The sequence below is a fragment of the Mytilus edulis genome, chromosome 1, assembly GCF_963676685.1.
Source record: "Mytilus edulis chromosome 1, xbMytEdul2.2, whole genome shotgun sequence".
Taxonomy (NCBI): Eukaryota; Metazoa; Mollusca; class Bivalvia; order Mytilida; family Mytilidae; genus Mytilus; species Mytilus edulis.
The window spans coordinates 39,637,533-39,656,865 of NC_092344.1; the positions used below are offsets into that span (position 1 = coordinate 39,637,533).

At 35.2% G+C, this 19,333-nt stretch overlaps 1 protein-coding gene across 1 annotated transcript in view; it reads left to right on the forward strand.

Annotated features, from left to right (window-relative positions):
- LOC139514592 (matrilin-4-like) overlaps window positions 1-19,333 on the forward strand; it is a 51,016-nt gene that overhangs the window by 15,832 nt on the left and 15,851 nt on the right. The window contains exons 5-8 of the mRNA XM_071304039.1: window positions 3,037-3,196; window positions 4,215-4,309; window positions 7,810-7,890; window positions 17,903-18,008. Of these exons, the coding sequence (XP_071160140.1) occupies window positions 3,037-3,196; window positions 4,215-4,309; window positions 7,810-7,890; window positions 17,903-18,008 (442 nt within the window). The remainder of the gene's footprint in view (window positions 1-3,036; window positions 3,197-4,214; window positions 4,310-7,809; window positions 7,891-17,902; window positions 18,009-19,333) is intronic.

Consider the following 19,333-nt stretch of genomic DNA (forward strand, 5'->3'; position numbering starts at 1 on the left):
TTCATTACCTATTTCTTTCCATTATTTATCATTAAGCCTATTTCTTTCTATTATTTATTATTTAGCCAATTTCTTTCTAAAATTTATTTTTAAACCTATTTCTTTCTATTATTTATCATTTAGCCTATTTCTTTCTATGATCTATTATTTAGCCAATTTCTGTTATTTTCTGCATACGCCATCAAGACATTCCTATCAGGATCATTTGTTCGTTGTTGTTGTTGTCATTGCTAGTACGTCTATGTTTCTACAAAGAAATAGGATACTGTTTTTCGTGTGGTCTGTTTAACTGTTCAATATTTTTGATAATTCTTGTCATTCTAATGTATATTATAGTATAAACTAGAGGCTCTAAAGAGCCTGTGTCGCTCACCTTGGTCTATGTGAATATTAAACAAAGGAAGCAGATGGATTCATGACAAAATTGTGTTTTGGTGATGGTGATGTGTTTATACATCTTACTTTACTAAACAGTCTTGCTCCTTACAATTATCTCTATCTATAATGAATTTGGCCCGTAAGTTTCAGTGGAAAATGTTAATAAAAATTTACATTTTTTATGAAAATTGTTAAAAATTGACTATAAAGGACAATAACTCCTTAGGGGGTCAATTGACCATTTTGGTCATGTATGACTTATTTGTAAATCTTACTTTGCTGAACATTATTGCTGTTTACAGTTTATCTCTATCTATAATAATATTCAAGATAATAACCAAAAACAGGAAAATTTCCTTAAAATTACCGATTCAGGGGCAGCAACCCAACAATGGGTTGTCTGATTCATCTGAAAATTTCAGGGCAGATAGATCATGACCTGATAAACAATTTTACCCGTTATCAGATTTGCTCTAAATGATTGGGTTTTTGAGTTATAAGCCAAAAACTGCATTTTACCCCTATGTTCTATTTCTAGCCGTGGTGGCCATCTTGATTTGATGGCCAGGTCACCGGACACATTTTTTAAACTAGATACCCCAAAGATGATTGTGGCCAAGTTTGGATTAAGATGGCCCAGAAGTTTCAGAGGAGAAGATTTTTGTAAAAGATAACTAAGATTTACGGAAAAAAAATGATTAAAAATTGACTATAAAGGGCAATAACTCCTAAAGGGGTCAACTGACCATTTCGGTCATGTTGACTTATTTGTAAATCTTACTTTGCTGAACATTATTGCTGTTTACAGTTTATCTCTATCTATAATAATATTCAAGATAATAACCAAAAACAGCAAAATTTCCTTAAAATTACTGATTCAAGGGCAGCAACCCAACAACGGGTTGTCCGATTCATCTGAAAATTTCAGGGCAGATAGATCTTCCCCTGATAAACAATTTAATCCCGTCAGATTTGCTCTTTATGCTTTGGTTTTTGAGTTATAAGCCAAAAACTGCATTTTACCCCTATGTTCTATTTTTAGCTGTGGCGGCCATCTTCATTTGATGGATGGGTCACCGGACATATTTTTTAAACTCGATACCCCAAAGATAATTGTGGCCAAGTTTGGATTAATATGGCCCAGTAGTTTCAGAGGAGAAGATTTTTGTAAAAGATAACTAAGATTTACGAAAAATGGTTAAAAATTGACTAAAAAGGGCAATAACTCCTAAAGAGGTCAACTGACCATTTCGGTCATGTTGACTTATTTGTAAATCTTACTTAGCTGAACATTATTGCTGTTTACAGTTTATCTCTATCTATAATAATATTCAAGATAATAACCAAAAACAGAAACATTTTCTTAAAATTACCAATTCAGGGGCAGCAACCCAACAACGGGTTGTCCGATTCATCTGAAAATTTCAGGGCAGATAGATCTTGACCTGATAAACAAATTTACCCCCCATGTCAGATTTGCTCTAAATGCTTTGGTTTTTGAGTTATAAGCCAAAAACTGCATTTTACCCCTATGTTCTATTTTTAGCCATGGCGGCCGTCTTGGTTGGTTGGTCGGGTCACCGGACACATTTTTAAAATAAGATACCCCAATGATGATTGTGGCCAAGTTTGCTTTAATTTGGCCCAGTAGTTTCAGAGGAGAAGATTTTTGTAAAAGTTAACGACAACGGACGACGGACTCAAAGTGATGGGAAAAGCTCACTTGGCCCTTCGGGCCAGGTGAGCTAAAAATGAGACAGTTTTTTTGTTTTGTTGCTGTTGCAGTTTTTAAAGATATTATCGAATTAAATTAGATACTAAGTTTGAGTGGCATTATTATGACCTAGTTCTCTAAATGTATCGTGCGTACCAGCATTAGACTTAATAGTTTCTCATATCAAACAAACCCGAAGTAACCCTTATGTTTAGAAACTTTAATTAAATCTTTTATGCTGTTTTTTTTTATCTGTTGCTTATCTTTTTGCCACTTTTCTTTTAGATGTGGTTCCGTCTGTCCTTCCTTGTTGTACTTATTTTATTTCCATCATCTTGACGTATTTATTGTATTGCCCCACCTTGACCTATCATTTGTATTGTCCCGCCTTAACCTATCAATTGTATTGTCTTGCCCCACCTGAGTAATTTTTTACATTATGAAATTGAAAAAATCGTCAATAGTTTTATTGCGTTTACAGTTATTTTGAAAGATCAGAATTGTTTAAAACTATTTGTTTTTAATCATTACGTTTATTTAGAATGGTATGGATGGGAGAACCATTTCTTAATTTATTCTTTATTTACGTTGTCCATTATTCTCTATTTTCTATATTTTAACACCCATATTATTGTCTTTTTCGTTTTTTTGCCTTTTTTGTCTCTATTTTTTGGGCCATTTTTTTTTAAGTTGACCCATTATTCTCTATACATAAAAATAAGTAGTATATGTTAACCTCATCCAGACACTGATTTGTGTAATAATATCATTGGATTCTATTTTTGAAATTCTCTTTGGAAAAAGATATACACATTAAATGGGCGTGGGAGTATGCATCAATGGCGAAAAAACATATGAAGCAAAAGCAACCTTAAGGTCATCAAAAGTATTCTTTATTTCTCTTTAAGCCTTAACCATACTATAATCGTGCTCTTTGTTTCAAGGCATGTGCGACCATAAATCAAGTTGGAAAAAGAGCAAATAAAGAGATGGACAGAAGTCCATTTAATCAAACTTTTGAAGACAGTTTTAAACCAACAGTTACATGTGAAGAATGCTGTCAGAGTGATCTCTGTAATGTAGACTCTCGGTGTAGCTCGACACGTAAGTTAGCACGGTGATTTTATAAAGTTAGTATCTATATATGATTGATTGAAAGTAGATTGTCATTAGCTCTTATATAGAAAAATAGGATTTCAAAGGATGAGATTCCATATGACAAAGAGAGGCGAATGATATAAATTTGTTACGGTAAATTTGGAGGAGAACATTGAAGACAGAAGATAAACACTGTCAAGCAAATTAAAGTTGTATTTTCATTTAACAACAGTAGATATGATACGAGCAGTTATGGTGCATTTTAATCTGCTCTGAAATCATAATGATGTTTTGATGAATTATAAGATGATTCTGTCTCGTGAATTATGTGCAAAATTATCATTTATGAAATATTGTTATGTCATAGCACACATATTGACAAACATTAATTTAGTTATTTTATAAAAAAAGTTTTTTCTTTAAACATTTGTTAAAGAAAAAGGAAATGAGCAGCAAAGGGATATATTGCTCCGACGATCTTTCTGCCAAATATCTTAAAGGTTGTTGCCAGTATTCCACGTATAGTTAAAAGGTCTGATAATTAGTAAATTTTGACAGTTTTAACAGGTTTCAAATACCGTGGATTTATTTATTTTCGTGGGTACCAATTTTCGTGGATTAAGATAAACTTGCATGCTCGTGGATATTTAATTTCGTGGTTTTACCGAAGTCTGCATACATGCCTTTAGGATATTTGTCATATCGTTGAACATTTAATATCGTGATTCACTTTTACCAACCAATTCCACGAAAATTGGTATCTAACAAATAATAATGAATCCACAGTTAATAAAGTAAGTTCTAAGGTATAAAGCAAAAAGGTAAGACAAAACCTAGATATGCTTTGACTTATCAGACAAATTTCATTGCATCATATCCAGTATCTTATCTAGTAGATATATTATACTTTGGGATTTCGAGTACAAGGATAAAATGGAATTCTGACTCCTTCTTTTTTTGTTAGGATTTTTATAGATGCAGCAAATAATTTTCATGTCAATCTAACGCAATGATTTTTTTCCAGATTTGCAACGTGCAGGAAGATTGCTTTGTTATGCATGCGATTTTTTGAAAGATACACAGCTTTGTAACACGATAAAACTGTGCAGTGATAATGAAGTAAGTTAAAAAAAAAATATTTGTTTTGAGCAATTTTATTTGATGACAAATCAACAGTCTGAAATTAGAAAAAAAAGATTGATAATATGAAGATGATTAGTATACACCACCGAGACAGCAATAAAGCTAGCAGAATACCTTCTTTTGTTTGGCGGCTTTTTTTCTCGGAGGAGTCGCTTGATCCTATTTGCTTTTGATCTCTGGCACTGTAAAATATTTTTTTGTTAATTCTTTTTATCGCAGTTTTCCTGTTTATGAATGATACGGTTTTCAACAATAGTCAAGTATCTGTTCTGTGTGTAAATCTCTTATTTTGACAGAGACTGCCTGATGCAACGGACGGACCTGCAAGCGATTCCATCTTCTTTACAGCACAGAAAAAGTTAAAAAAAAAAAAAAAAAAAAAAAAAAAGAAGACTTTCAGAAAATCGCAAATGAGATTTTTTACTTGAAACAGGCTTTCTGAAAGCTAAATTGGTTAATGTCTGGAAGATGCAGGGATGCCAACGGAGTAGTAGCTTCTATCATTGGCTCATGTTTAACTGCGAAATATAAATAACGAAATCTGATTGGATGGTGATAAATTCCAGACATAACAAATTGTGAATTTGGAGTAATCTGATGGGTTGCTAGGTAATAACATCTGAAAAAAAATCGACAAGGAGTTGCAGGAGTTTATTGCCAATCCAAAATATCCAAAATAAGTTAAATACACAAATCTGATTATTAAAATATTTGCTACAAAATACTCCCATAAAGTTTCAGACTAAAACACAATTCACCTTCGAATCCTATTTGGCCATTTATGGATGTACGAGAAAAATCACAAAAATGATTATCAAAAGTTGTAAGAACTAGTTAAATCTTATGGCAGTCACGATATTATTCCAAAAGTTGTAATAGATAATTCACTAATGCATATAACCAGAAGTCCATTACTAAACGAAGTGTGCAACCCGCTATATAGTAAGGCGATCACGTTGTCTCCGTACTTCCAACTGTGATTGAAATGGGATTTGAGCGAGATATGTCTCTGATTCAACCATTCGCGATCTTTTGCCCATGATTTTTGGTATTTACGTTTCCTTTTGTCAATTTCAGGCGCGGATCCAGAGGGGGGGGGGTTCCGGGGGTTGGAACCCCCCTTTTTTTTGGACGATCAATGTATTTGAATGGGAACATGTGATTGGAACCTTTGTCCTGGGTTAGGAACCCCCCCCCCCCCTTTTTAAAATGGCTGGATCCGCCCCTAAATTTCATATACTTTATTTTAGAATATATGTTACGATTTAAAAATTCAAGAAATAAGATTTTTTTTAAAGTTAAACAAGAATTTTGCAAATATTACCATTTTTAGTAAAATTAACAAATTGTACCCTCAATTTTGAAAAAAAGAGGTGAAAATAATTGTATGCCCTTTCTTCTATTTCGAATATCTTCGATCCTACGTAACTGAGATCTTGACGTTAATACTACCTCGGATGATGGTTTGGACGAACAAACTAAGGTTATCATTTCAGTCAGATATTGTTACATGACCCTCTTACATTTATCCGTCAAAATTCATGTTAAAATGCAGTTCACAACACGTGCGTTCGACATATAAATTTAATAGGTTAAAATTGTACGAAAAGTTGCGATCACAATCTTTGTAAACAAATGAGTAATAGATATATATTCTTTATGTAAGTATACTTTATACGGAAATATGACGAAGTCTTACTTCAAAACCTAGCTGCAGGACAATTTGATTTAATTCGTTCAAGTACTAATTCACTCTGAAGCGTTAAGTTGGGCCGTAAAGAAATAAAGTAATCCCTGGAATTGTCCGGTTCCAACAGTAAATCCCTTTCTTACAACTGTGGGTATACATTAATAGCAGCCGCGTCGGGTCGTTGGAAGGACTTTAAATCCAGTACCTGGCGTATTCAGGATGAAACGGTTACGATCTCTGATGTTAAATAACACTTACGACAACTCTTTGATAGGATATGCATGATATATTTGCCACTAAATGCTAAGCTAGCAACACACGATAAATCAAAACTTTAATCCGCATGATCTACAAATTTCTTCTGTCTTGTGAGTATAAAACGACAAAAAAAGGACTATTACACGTTGCAACACTGACTCACGTATACATCTTATATGATGGCGAATGTAATGACGGACAGACAGGAAAAAAGTATGTCTCTTAATTTAAAATAGCTAAAAACAAGAGACTTTTGAAATTCGAAACTGTTTCGAAGTCATCTGAAGCAACAAATGGTCGGATATTTTTGACAAATGTATTCGGTAGAAGCGAAGAAAAAATCCCGATTTTTGCTTATACATCACCGTTTTTATAGCTTTCTTGATGCCGTAAATAACCGAGACATAATTCGCCAACAAAACGTTCTATTTAAAAAAAACAAAAAAGAGGCAATTATGACTATTATATTTTGACAAAAACAACCTTATCTTTTAAATAGAAGATACATTTTTAGTCCGACACGGCAGATTTTATAGTTCTCATTTGCCTTTGCGCGATGAAAAATGGTACCAATGTATTCGTTTATTAAATTTTATATCATTTTCTAAGTGTTGAATTAAAATGAAGTTATAATAAATAACTGGCAATAAGAAACCACAGCACTAAGTCGGCTCACTTTATTTACAAGAAACTGATAATTAATCAAACACTCAAGGAGTGTTATTAACAGCTATCTGTTTGATTATAATATTTTTACCCATGGTTTCATAGTTAAAATACGAGATTTGGGAGGACCACCTATAGGGCTTACCACTGATAATTGGGACATCATGATCGCCTTACTAGTACAGCTTGCACACTTCGTCTAGTAATGGACTTCTGATATAACATATAACATTTTTAATGGTTAGTTACTTATATAGAAATAAGAAGATGTGGTATATATGAGTGCCAATGAGACAACTCTCCATCCAAGTCACAATGTGTAAAAAGTAAACACGGAGTGTTTCGGATAACACTTTTTACGGAATAACTGCACTTGAATTGTATACTTTTAGCCTATAATAATAGTGAACTATTTTATATGATGTAATTTTCTGGAAATTCTAAATATTGATGATTTTTAGCCTAAAAATAATTTCCTTCGTGACATAAACAACAACAACAATACTTGCATTATTCTCTGAAAACCAAAATAATCAAAGGTACAGAGAATGACTTGCAAATGATATACAAATAATACATGGGTAGTAGGAGATACAATATGAAAAAAACCCAACAGAAGACAACATGGTAATGTGGTATACACATTTTCTCGTTTATATTTTAAATACTAGTAGTTAACAGTTACGAAGAGAACTTTTCAATGTGATAAAAAGTTTCTCAAGATTTAAGATACATAATTTCATTTCTGGTATCTATGATGAGTTTATTTGAGTGACATGAAAAATATGGGGGTAAAAAAATTTCTTTCGTTTTTCATGTCGCGCTTATGTTTGTTTCTACATATTCACATTTTTTATTTCAGTTATGCTTTTACGAACACACATTTGACAGTGGTCTATCTCATGAACGTAAATGGGATTCTCAGTGCAAGAAAAAGATAGTGGTAATGTCTTAAATTGATAAGAAATAAAACTTAGTTAACATTAAGGATATTTCAGCAGCTGCACTGAAATGAAACATATCAATATTTTTTATAAAGCACAAAAATGTCGGCATTCACCTCAAAAGCTAACCAAACCTTTAAACAGACTTAATCAGAAGGGACATAGTTCCGATACTGTTGTCAGGTAATTAAGAATGGCATATTTTGGTGTTAATATTGATTCACTCATAGGGTCTTTGCATCGGAAATAAACACATTTATTCTAAAACTAGTGTTTGGCATGATACGGGTTATGTTCCTCTCATATATTTTATGATGGTATGATACTAAATCCCTAACGGGAGGTATTGTGCTTGATTTTCATATGATGAAGACAAAATCTTTCAATCAGTTTAATTGAGGTCTGGAGCTGGCATGTCAGTAACTGAAAGTAGTCCTTTGTTTATTATGTATCATTGTAATTTTGCTTAGTTATTTTTGTTATCTATTCTGATATCGGACTCGGACTTCTTTGAAACTGAGTTTTACTGTGTGTATTGCTGTGTGTTTCTTTATTCTACACAGGCTAGAGGTATAGGGGGAGGGTTGAGATCACACAAAACATGTTTAACCCCGCCGTATTTTTGCGCCTGTCCCAAGTCAGGAGCCTCTGGCCTTTGTTCGTCTTGAATGTTTTTTTTTAATTTTAGTTCATTTATATGTTTTGGAGTTTAGTCTGGCGTCCATTTTCATTGAACTAGTATACATTTTTATTTAGATACCAGCTGAGGCCCACTTCGGGTGCGGAATTCTCTCGCTGCATTGAAGACCCATTGGTGCCGGCATGGCCTTCGGCTGATATCTGCTCTTTGGTCGGGTTGTTGTCTCTTTGACATATTCCCCATTTCTCAATTTTACTAATTAACAAAATAATTATTCTGTTACGCCGTTCCTCAATTTATATAGTTCGTTTGATTATATTCTAATCTAATTATGTGTTCCAGTCTAGGAGGATTATTCATCTTTAACCTTATAAGAACGTTAAAACATCGTATCATCGCTACCTTTCCCTCTCTCACACGTATCCGTTACAGGAAAACTGCAAGGTCATTACGATCACGAGGAACATTTCGTCGAGACGTCATCTTGGACACAATTCGTGGCTAACCACAGAGTGAGTTAATTATATAACATTGTATTTAAAGCCTTCAAATTGCCTTTCGTATAATTGAACCTTTTCTCCGTGAAATACTGGAAATGTAACCGTTCTTGAAAGTACAACATTTTCTCGGATTCAACGGACTGTGCAATCAATTATTTTGGACATTTCATACACTAGAAACATTAATTCAACACATTGTAAAATTATATTTTATTTGTTTTTCAGCTTTTTACCATTTGTTAGATTGGTTTGAGAATAAATTATCAGCACCTGATAGTCTTGTCGCCTGAGCCCATTCGTCGGTTAAACTTAATGGTCAGGCCATTACAGTAAAAAGTCTACAACTTGCCTGTTGTGTCTCACAGATAACGCCACTCTACGTTAGTTATACAGCTACATAACAACCTACCTGTTGACCCCTGCATGTACGCGTCATCCCTTGACGTACAGTAAATTGACGACAACCTGTCTACATATCCCGCGACGGAACGGCAACTTAGCAACGCACATACCTTTACACTGACAGTGGACTACATATCTTGTGTGTACTCGGCAGCCACCCAACAAAAAAACGTTGAGTCAACATGGATCCCAGTCATGTGGAACAACAAGAAGAGAGTCAGCCCCCAGAGGGAGATGTCCCTGAACTACTATTAGACAATCCGTCTTATACAACACAGTCAGATGAAAATCCCGAGGCTAGGCGAGTACGTGACCTCACGGAAAAAGGAAAAGGAGCTTTCACTGAAAAATGTGACAAGTTTTGTAAGGAACAAGAGGCTCTCTGGACAGACATTGAATCCCAGTTATTGGAAGTCACAACGCCTCCTAATGAGCTCCAGCAACTCCTAACAGCCCAGGACAAACTTGTTAAAGCCTGTAATAATTATCGTAGGCTCATAGATGACTACCTAGTCTAGACTTTCTGAAAAGGACCAGAACATTGGAGAGTCAAAAAGAAATAGATGCATGTAAACTCTCTTTGGATTTTCGTCTGTCCAAAGTGGAACTGGTTATGGAAAAACTACACGAGCATCGCCTCGCCCTAACTAAGGCCAAATCCACTAAAACAAAGACCTCGAAGGGTAAGAAAACCTCACATAGCGGTAGCTCTAACGTGTCAGACATGTCAAATCTAGCACGGAGGAAGCGTGCCAAAGCAGAGGCCGCTAAATCAAAAATAGCCTTTGTTGAACAATATTCACTTATCCTACAAAAAGAGGCAATGTTAGAGGAACAAGCCCTGTTCAGAAAATCTGAAAGGGAAGAGGAAGCAGCACGCAAAAAGGCTGAGATGGAACAGGAAGCCACACTTAAAAAGGCTAATATGGAACAAGAGGCCATACGCAGAAAAGCACAAATCAAACAAGAGGCTGCACGTGTAAGCCGAGAAAAAGCCGAGCTGAAGGCCAAGTTAAACCTAGATGCACGCAGAGAGGCTGCAGCCGCAGAAGCCGAGGCTCGTATCCTGGAATACGATGACAGCCAAGCGCTTAGCGATCTCCCTGGCGAAAAGGAAGACCCGATCCAGCGTGTGCAAGATTTCGTCAATAAACCTCCTGTATCAACTGCTGTAAAGGAAGTAACAGGACCTGAAAAGAAAAAAACAAATTCCTGTTAAGACTGAGTCATGAAGCACCAGCGTTCGTGCCATCCGTGGCACTGAACTTGCCATCACAAACACCTGATGTCTTGCCTACACATTCTAAGTCACCAGAAGTTGATGTATTCCCAGATCTGGGAACACTAACTGGCATAGCAAAACAAGGTGTTATAGAAGAGACCCCTGTCTTACACCAAAAACAAGGCGTTATAGAAGAGAGCCTGTTGCATACCAGCAACAAATCAATCCCACGTCGGAGATAACTAGATTTCTCCTACGCAAAGACCCATTATTCTCCAGGCTAACAAATTTTAATGACCAGGCAGAATCCTTCCATACATGGAAATCTAGTTTCAAAAACGTCATAGACGAATTACAAGTTTCTGACTCGGAACAAATAGACTTACTGATTAAGTGGCTAGGGCCAGAGTCTGGTAAACATGCCATGAGTATTAGGCCTAGGGCATAAAATGTTAACAACCCTACTAGAGACCTACAGAGGTTATGGCAAAGACTGGATGAGCGATATGGTGCTCCAGAAATGTTAGAAGCCTCTATCACGAGTAAACTCGTCAATTTTCCTACCTTGACGAACAAAGATAACGCACGTCTTTATGACTTGTCTGATATTCGATCAGAAATCGAATATCACAAAGGAAAATCCCAAGCTGGGATGTTTGCTTGCTTATTTCGACTCTTCGTCCGGGATAAATCCTATTGTGGAAAAACTGCCATACGGACTCCCAAGAAAAGTGGATCAACAATGAGCAAAGCCCATACCGCATAGTCAGCTATAATAGGCCCCGATAAGACAATGTAAAACAATTCAAACGAGAAAACTAACGGCCTTATTTATGTAAAAAAATGAACGAAAAACAAATATGTAACACATAAACAAACGACAACCACTGAATTACAGGCTCTTGACTTGGGACAGGCACATACATAAATAATGTGGCGGGGTTGAACATGTTAGCGGGATCCCAACCCTCCCCCTAACCAAACCAATGTGTGCTACAAGTGTTGTGAGTCAACCACACACAGAAGTCCAGACTGCAACGCAAGTATCAGTTGTAAGGATTGTGGAAGTGAACGACATATCACAGCACTTCACACCACTAGACCACAACAGTCTGAAAGTTCCAAGTTTAGCTCATCCAGACAAGCCTACGACTGGGAGCTAACACAAGTCTACGGCGGGGAGCAGACAGAGTCCGCTGAAACAAAGTTAACCTACGTGAGTTCGATCTGCACAGATATCTACAAAGATCATAAGAGCGAGAAATCTCATGCCAAGATATTACCTGTGGACGTGTACCACAAGAACAAGACAGACAAAATTATCAGGATGTACGCCATTATTGACGACCAAAGCAACCGGTCTCTTGCCTCGCCTGAATTTTTCAGTTTGTTCAACGTTCGGGAAAAACCTGAAAACTACTGTCTTACAACATGCTCCGGCAGAGTAGCTACTTAAGGGAAAAGAGGAAAAGATTTCGTCATAAAATCTGTACATAGTGACGTACAATTTGATCTGCCTACATTAATTGAATGTAATAATATTCCCAACAATCGAGACGAATTCCTACTCCTGAAGTTGCAATGCATCATCCTCATCTGAAAGAACTCAGAGGAAGCATTTCACCAATAGAGGAACGTTGTCAAATTCTACTCCTAATTGGAAGGGACCTTATAGAGGCACACCACGTCCTTGAACAACGCCTAGGACCATCCCGAACTCCATTTGCCCAAAAGTTGAGACTTGGTTGGGTCATAATTGGAAATACATACATGGACAAGCAAACTGTTCCTATTGAAGTCAACACAAAGATAACTAACGTTTCAATCACGGAATCAGAACAACGTCTTGCCTCAAGACCGGAAATAGCCGTCAAGGACAAGAATCCAATTGTTGTTCAGTCTAACGACAAAAACTTTCATTCAAATGCCAAGGTCGCAAAATCGCATTCAATACAATCCCTTGAATGTACAGGACCTAGTACCAAGCCTGGTAAACTCACGAATTCCTCTAAAGGGACATCACTCGCGTCACTAAAAGCAAAATCTTTGTCTTTTATAGAAAAATCTATAGATAAAAGAAAATTTCATTCCGAAATCAACAGGACCTGTAGTTCATGGTGAGGAAATCAGTAGCATTCACAAACCTATTCCGATAGAAGGACCTATGCCAATATCAATCTGCCTTTGAGCAAGCAACCTCTACTCCGAGGAGGAAGCAGTATTGCCAAATCTGACTTGAATTTTAGTGAAAAGGAACCAGTAGTCTTATCTGGACATCATCACAAAGTAACACCTTTTCTTGGACATTACTACAACAAAATCAAACATCGAGGACCCCCACTTCACAGATAGAACAACTGGATCAGCAGGATGGAACGTTAGGACGAAACGCTTTATTTCGTCTGATACTCAAAAAGATGTGACATTTCGCCAAACCGGAAGAGGATGAAGTATTAGCTCTCGTCATACCCACCGGAGGACCACCTTCAACCGTCGTCGCCGTCTAACAACGTTGGAGAAAACAGTTCCTACTATCTCAACAGCAACTATGGAACATTCTGCAAATCACAGCAACCTTATTAGAGAGATCTTTCTTCTTAGGACAAGAAACTGTGCCGAACCCAGTTTCCCGTGGAATTAATCTATTCTGGAAACTTAATATTGAAGGTCGTAAGTTGAAACCTGATATTTCTCATACGACCAATAGTGGACATTACGCTTGTACATAATCAATTTATGTTTGGATTTTATTTATTTCATATATTCATATGCGATTTAGTTATGAAAAAGTTATATCAGATAGACATCAGACGGGGAGTATCCTGTTACGCCATTCCTCAATTTATATAGTTCGTTTGATTATATTCTTAATCTATTTATGTGTTCCAGTCTAGGAGGATTATTCATCTTTAACCTTATAAGAACGTTAAAACATCGTATCATCACTACCTTTCCCCTTCTCACACGTATCCGTTACAGGAAAACTGCAAGGTCATTACGATCACGAGGAACATTTCGTCGAGACGTCATCTTGGACACAATTCGTGGTTAACCAAAGAGTGAGTTAATTATATAACATTGCATTTAAAGCCTGCAAATTGCCTTTCGTATAATTGAACCTTTTCTCCGTGAAATACTGGAAATGTAACCGTTCTTGAAAGTACAACATTTTCTCGGATTCAACGGACTGTGCAATCAATTATTATACACTAGAAACATTAATTCAACACATTGTAAAATTATATTTTATTTGTTTTTAAGCTTTTTACCATTTGTTAGATTGGTTTGAGAATAAATTATCAGCACCTGATAGTCTTGTTGTCTGAGCCCATTCGTCGGTTAAACTTAATGTTCAGGCCATTACAACAATCATAACTCTATACAACAACAACAACAAAACCAAAAAAATCTTTTTAAAATACTCCTCTACAGTTACCAGAAATAGAGTATATTCTATTTTCAAAGGTTGACAGGATACATTTAATTCGCCGTTTCAGAATCAAATGCATTCTGGGTAATATTTTTAAAAGTGTACACCAACACGTTGTGATTGGTTTAAAACGTTCTAAACAAAGGAAATCCATCCAATGACATAACGTTATTTTCATTTTAGTGTACGAATAATAAGATTACCCATAGTCCTTTAGATTCTGTAAAGGCGAATTGTACATATAATAAAGTTCAAAGTTCATTTGCAAGCAAATTTAACAGATGAATCAATTGATGTGCATTTGGTTTTTTCACTTTACATAACCTTTAATCGGTGTACTGATTTCTCTGATATGAACATGAAATTGAGAATGGAAATGGGGAATGTGTCAAAGAGACAACAACCCGACCATAGAAAAAACAACAGCAGAAGGTCACCAACAGGTCTTCAATGCAGCGAGAAATTCTCGCACCCGGAGGCGTCCCTCAGCCGGCCCCTAAACAAATATATACTAGTTCAGTGATCATGAACGCCATACTAAACTCCAAATTGTACACAAGAAACTAAAATTTAAAATAATACAAGACTAACAAAGGCCAGAGGCTCCTGACATGAGACAGGTGCAAAAACGGGCGGGGTTAAACATCTTTATGAGATCTCAACCCTCCCCCTATACCTCTAGCCAATGTAGAAAAGTAAACGCATAACAAACTCACATTAAAATTCAATTCAAGAGAAGTCCGAGTCTGATGTCAAAAGATGTAACCAAAGAAAATAAACAAAATGACAATAATACATAAATAACAACAGACTACTAGCAATTAACTGACATGCCAGCTCCAGACTTCAATTAAACTGATTGAAAGATTATGTCTTCATCATATGAATATCAGGCAAAATCCTTCCCGTTAGGGGTTTAGTATCATACCATCATAACATATATGAGAAGAACATAACCCGTGTCATGCCAACAACTGCTTTTTAAATAAATGTGTTTAGTTCCGATGCAAAGACCCTATAAGTGAATCAATATTAACGCCAAAATATGCAATCTTTAATGACCTGACAACAGTATCGTAACTATATCCCTTCTTTATAAGTCTATTTAAAGGTTTTGTTAGCTTCTGAGGTGAAAACTGACATTTTTGTGTTTTATAAAGAATGTTTCCATAAAAGATTGGATTCTATGTTTGGTTTCATTCCATTCAGTGGTTCTCTAGAAGACTTTTGTATGCATTTCCCATAGGGTCCTATGTTAAAACTAAGCCCCTGCTGGCCACCATCTTGGATGATGGATCGGCTACAAAATAACAACACTTGGTCAGCATCTCATAATGAACATTCATGCTATGTTTGGTTTCATTCCATTCAGTGGTTCTCTAAAAGAAGAAATTTGTATGTATTTCCCATAGGGTCCTATGTTAAACTAAGTCCCCCCTACTGGCGGCCATCTTGGATGTTGGATCAGCGACAAAGTAACAACACTTGGACAGCATCTCATAAGGAACATTTATGCTATGTTTGGTTTTATTCCATTCAGTGGTTCTCTAAAATAAGTCATTTGTATGCATTTCACATAGGGTCCTATGTTAAACTAAGTCTGTCGCTGGCGGCCATCTTGGATGATAGATTGGCTACAAAGTAACAACACTTGGTCAGCACCTCATAAGGAACATTTATGCTATGTTTGGTTTCATTCCATTCAGTGGTTCCCTAAGAGAAGTCATTTTTATGCATTTCCCATAGGGGCCTATGTTAAACTAAGTTCCCCCACTGGCGGCCATCTTGGAAGTTGGTTCGGCGACAAAGTAACAACACTTGGTCAACACCTCATAATGAACATTCATGCTATGTTTGGTTTCCTTCCATTCAGTGGTTCTCTAAAAGAAGACATTTGTATGCATTTCCCATAGGGTCCTATGTTAAACTAAGTCCCCCGCTGGCGGCCATCTTGGATAATGGATCGGCTACAAAGTAACAACATTTGGTCAGCACCTCATAAGAAACAGTCATGCCATGTTTGGTTTCATTCCATTTAGTGGAGTTCAAAATGTAAAAAGTTAACGACGACGACGACGGACGCCAAGTGATGAGAAAAGCTCACTTGGCCCTTCGGGAAAGGTGAGCTAAAAATGTGTTTTTAAAGTTGTTAGTGTATCTTTTAAAGATTTATATTCCTATTTATACATTTTATCTCATACAGACTTATAATCGAGCTTAAACAATTTCATGACGTATGAAATTGTTTAAGCTCGATTATAAGTCTGTTTTGAAATAATTTGTGTTGCCAGTTTTGCATATACCGAATTCAACATATATGCCCAAAACTCCAGTTACCACTTTTATTGAAGTATAATAGATATTCATATTACCAAATACATATCTGTTCATATTTTTTTTTATACATTTTGTATAATTTTGACGTCTGTTGTTGTTATTATTTGAAAAAAATACATCTTTCTAAACTGAAAACCACCCCCTTTTTGTAAAGTCGTATACGTTTACTTGGAAAACTCATTTGATGATGAGTTTCCACTTTTTTTTAAATGAAAAATTAAATAAGGAAGAAAATAGATTCACGTTTTCAATCATTCTACTGCAAAAAGGGTATTTAAGTTGGAATAAGATATTTAATTTTGTTTTGCCTTTAAAACGACATGTGACCTTTGATCTTGATTTCTGAAAAACTGTATCATATTTTCTTTTGACGACCAAATTAATCTCAAAGTACACATATTTTCGAATCGAATGTTATATGATATAGCCGTGTATAGTTTTGACAATTAAAATTTTATAATTCCGACTTTGGTCACCGGCCTAGTAATTAAACACGCGTCACATCAAAAATGTATGAAACTGACAATCCGCTCGAACAGACGCATGACATAACAAAAACGACGATTTGGGCAATAATTGACTTACGTTGATCTAAATTGAATATTTATGTGAGGACAGGAACTTATTTATGATACTGCAAGTCAGCTATATGTTATATAAATTAAATTTGTTACAGTACTTAGTAGGCATTGCTGCATTGTTTGCAAAAAAAAAAATCAATTAAAAACTATTTTTTCTTTAATTATTTATCAATATTTTAGTTGCCATGTTTAGCCTTTTACATACTGCATAACAGCAAATTAACGTTTTGGGGTACGGGGTTTCACCATTATTAAATAACGTGCACCTTATAAGTACTATTGGACAGTTAATCCAGTTAATGTATTTGGTTTATGTGAAAGTCATTTAAGATAGTTTTTCCATGCTTAAGATAGGGATAAGAAAATGAATTAAGCTTTCTGTTCTAATAGCAAAATGTTCATACTTTCCTCTATATTTGACTGCACACATAGAAGCTTAACTTAAAAAGGATATGAATATTAACTTTTGCACCTACTCTATACATAACTAGCTTCGTGTGCAACTTTCCCAACGTAACTACAATCCTGTCCCTTTTCCCGAATGTGGCCTACTGAATTTGGACTTATAACCGGATTTTACTAACATAAGCAACATGTGGAGCAGGATCTGCTTACCCTTCCTGAGCACCTGAGATCAACCCCAGTTTGTGGTAGGGTTTGTTTTGTTCATTCTTAAGTTTTTTGGTGTACTATTGTTTGTCTGTTTGTCTTGTTCTTTTTTAGCCATGGCGTTGTCAGTTTGTTTTGGACTTATGAGTTTAAATGTTCCTCTGGCATCTTTCGCCTCTCTTTTAAAATAGTACTAGTACTCAATTGTAGATATTATATTTTTATTGTTAAATGTTTTATTAATTCAATTTTTGGAAAGTACATATGAATATTTTTTTCTTCTTCAAAAGTGTGACCAGCTACCACCAACCGGTCAAAGCAAATGCTGTAATACAGACATATGTAATTCAGGACGTGCATCGTCAAGTAAGAAAATAATATTATATACTATAGAGAGTTTGATAAGAGCAAGGAGGTTATATCTAATATAACCTCCTTGATAAGAGCAACTACCTAGCCCTTAAACATTTAAAAAAAGTAAAATTATATAAAAATTCTTATTCATTTTATTGACAAATAAATTAAATGATATTATCAGGACACTATGACGATTGAAATGCCAGTTAGGGTGTCACTGTGACGTAATGAAATGTTGAAATTCACCTTAAATTCAAATTTCTAATCATTCTACGGAAAGATACTTTTACTCATAATTGCACCTTTTGGTAAGGCCTTGGCTCATTTTAAGATACTAAGACCTGGCTTGTTTGTTACTATGCAGTTTTGCATTATAAACAAAAGGTTTGAATGTCGAAATGAAATATGAATAATCGTAAACACAGGCAACAGTAGTAAACCAATGTTATATCTTATAAGTCTTTTAAGAAAATACAAATCATTGTAACCAACAAACATAAGGGACTTCGAATTATAAAAATATCAAATTAAAAGAGTTTATATGCAGTGAATGTATTTAAATATTATCATTATTGTATGAAGTTTCTAAAAAAAATTTGTAGAAAACGATCAATTATAATGAACAAAAATCAACAAACAAACAAACAAAAACAAACGACAACGTTTATTTACATTATTTAGTGCCCACACACTTTGATGATTTTTAAACCCATGAAACGATACCATTTGTTAAAAAGAATACTTTTTTTTCTGATAATATTGTCCAGTTGCTGATTGCCAATGACGAGTAATAAGGATGCAGTACATGATACATACCACACAGCACAACAGAACATTTCTCCAGAAACAAACAATAACACTGAAGCAGTTCTGAATAATCTGAAACAGTAACAATTTAGTTTCAAATGCGACATGACGTAATGTGCCAACTTTATGTTTTCTAATACGTACTGTATTGTTTCGTTATTTAAGTGTGCATTTTGATGGATGTATGATAATTGCTTTGACAGACATATTTGGGGTTTTTTTCTGATGTGTTTCACATTTTATTGATACAACGAATATTTTAAAAGATTTATAGTTTAAATATCATTTCTTTGAAATCTATATTCAATATCGGATATGCACGAGCCGAACGCAATACTTGACCACCGCTTCCCAATTATTCACGATCTTTGTCTCCACATACCGAAAGACGATCATTACGAACTATAAATTGAAAGAATTCACAATCTGGATTAATAATTTCAAATTCTGTATGAAAAATCGTCATTCTTTCAGAGCAAGTTTTGATTTCAAGATAGAAAGCTACAAATATTGTGAAACACATGTAGTTTGCCATAGAGAAAGCTTGATAGGTATAA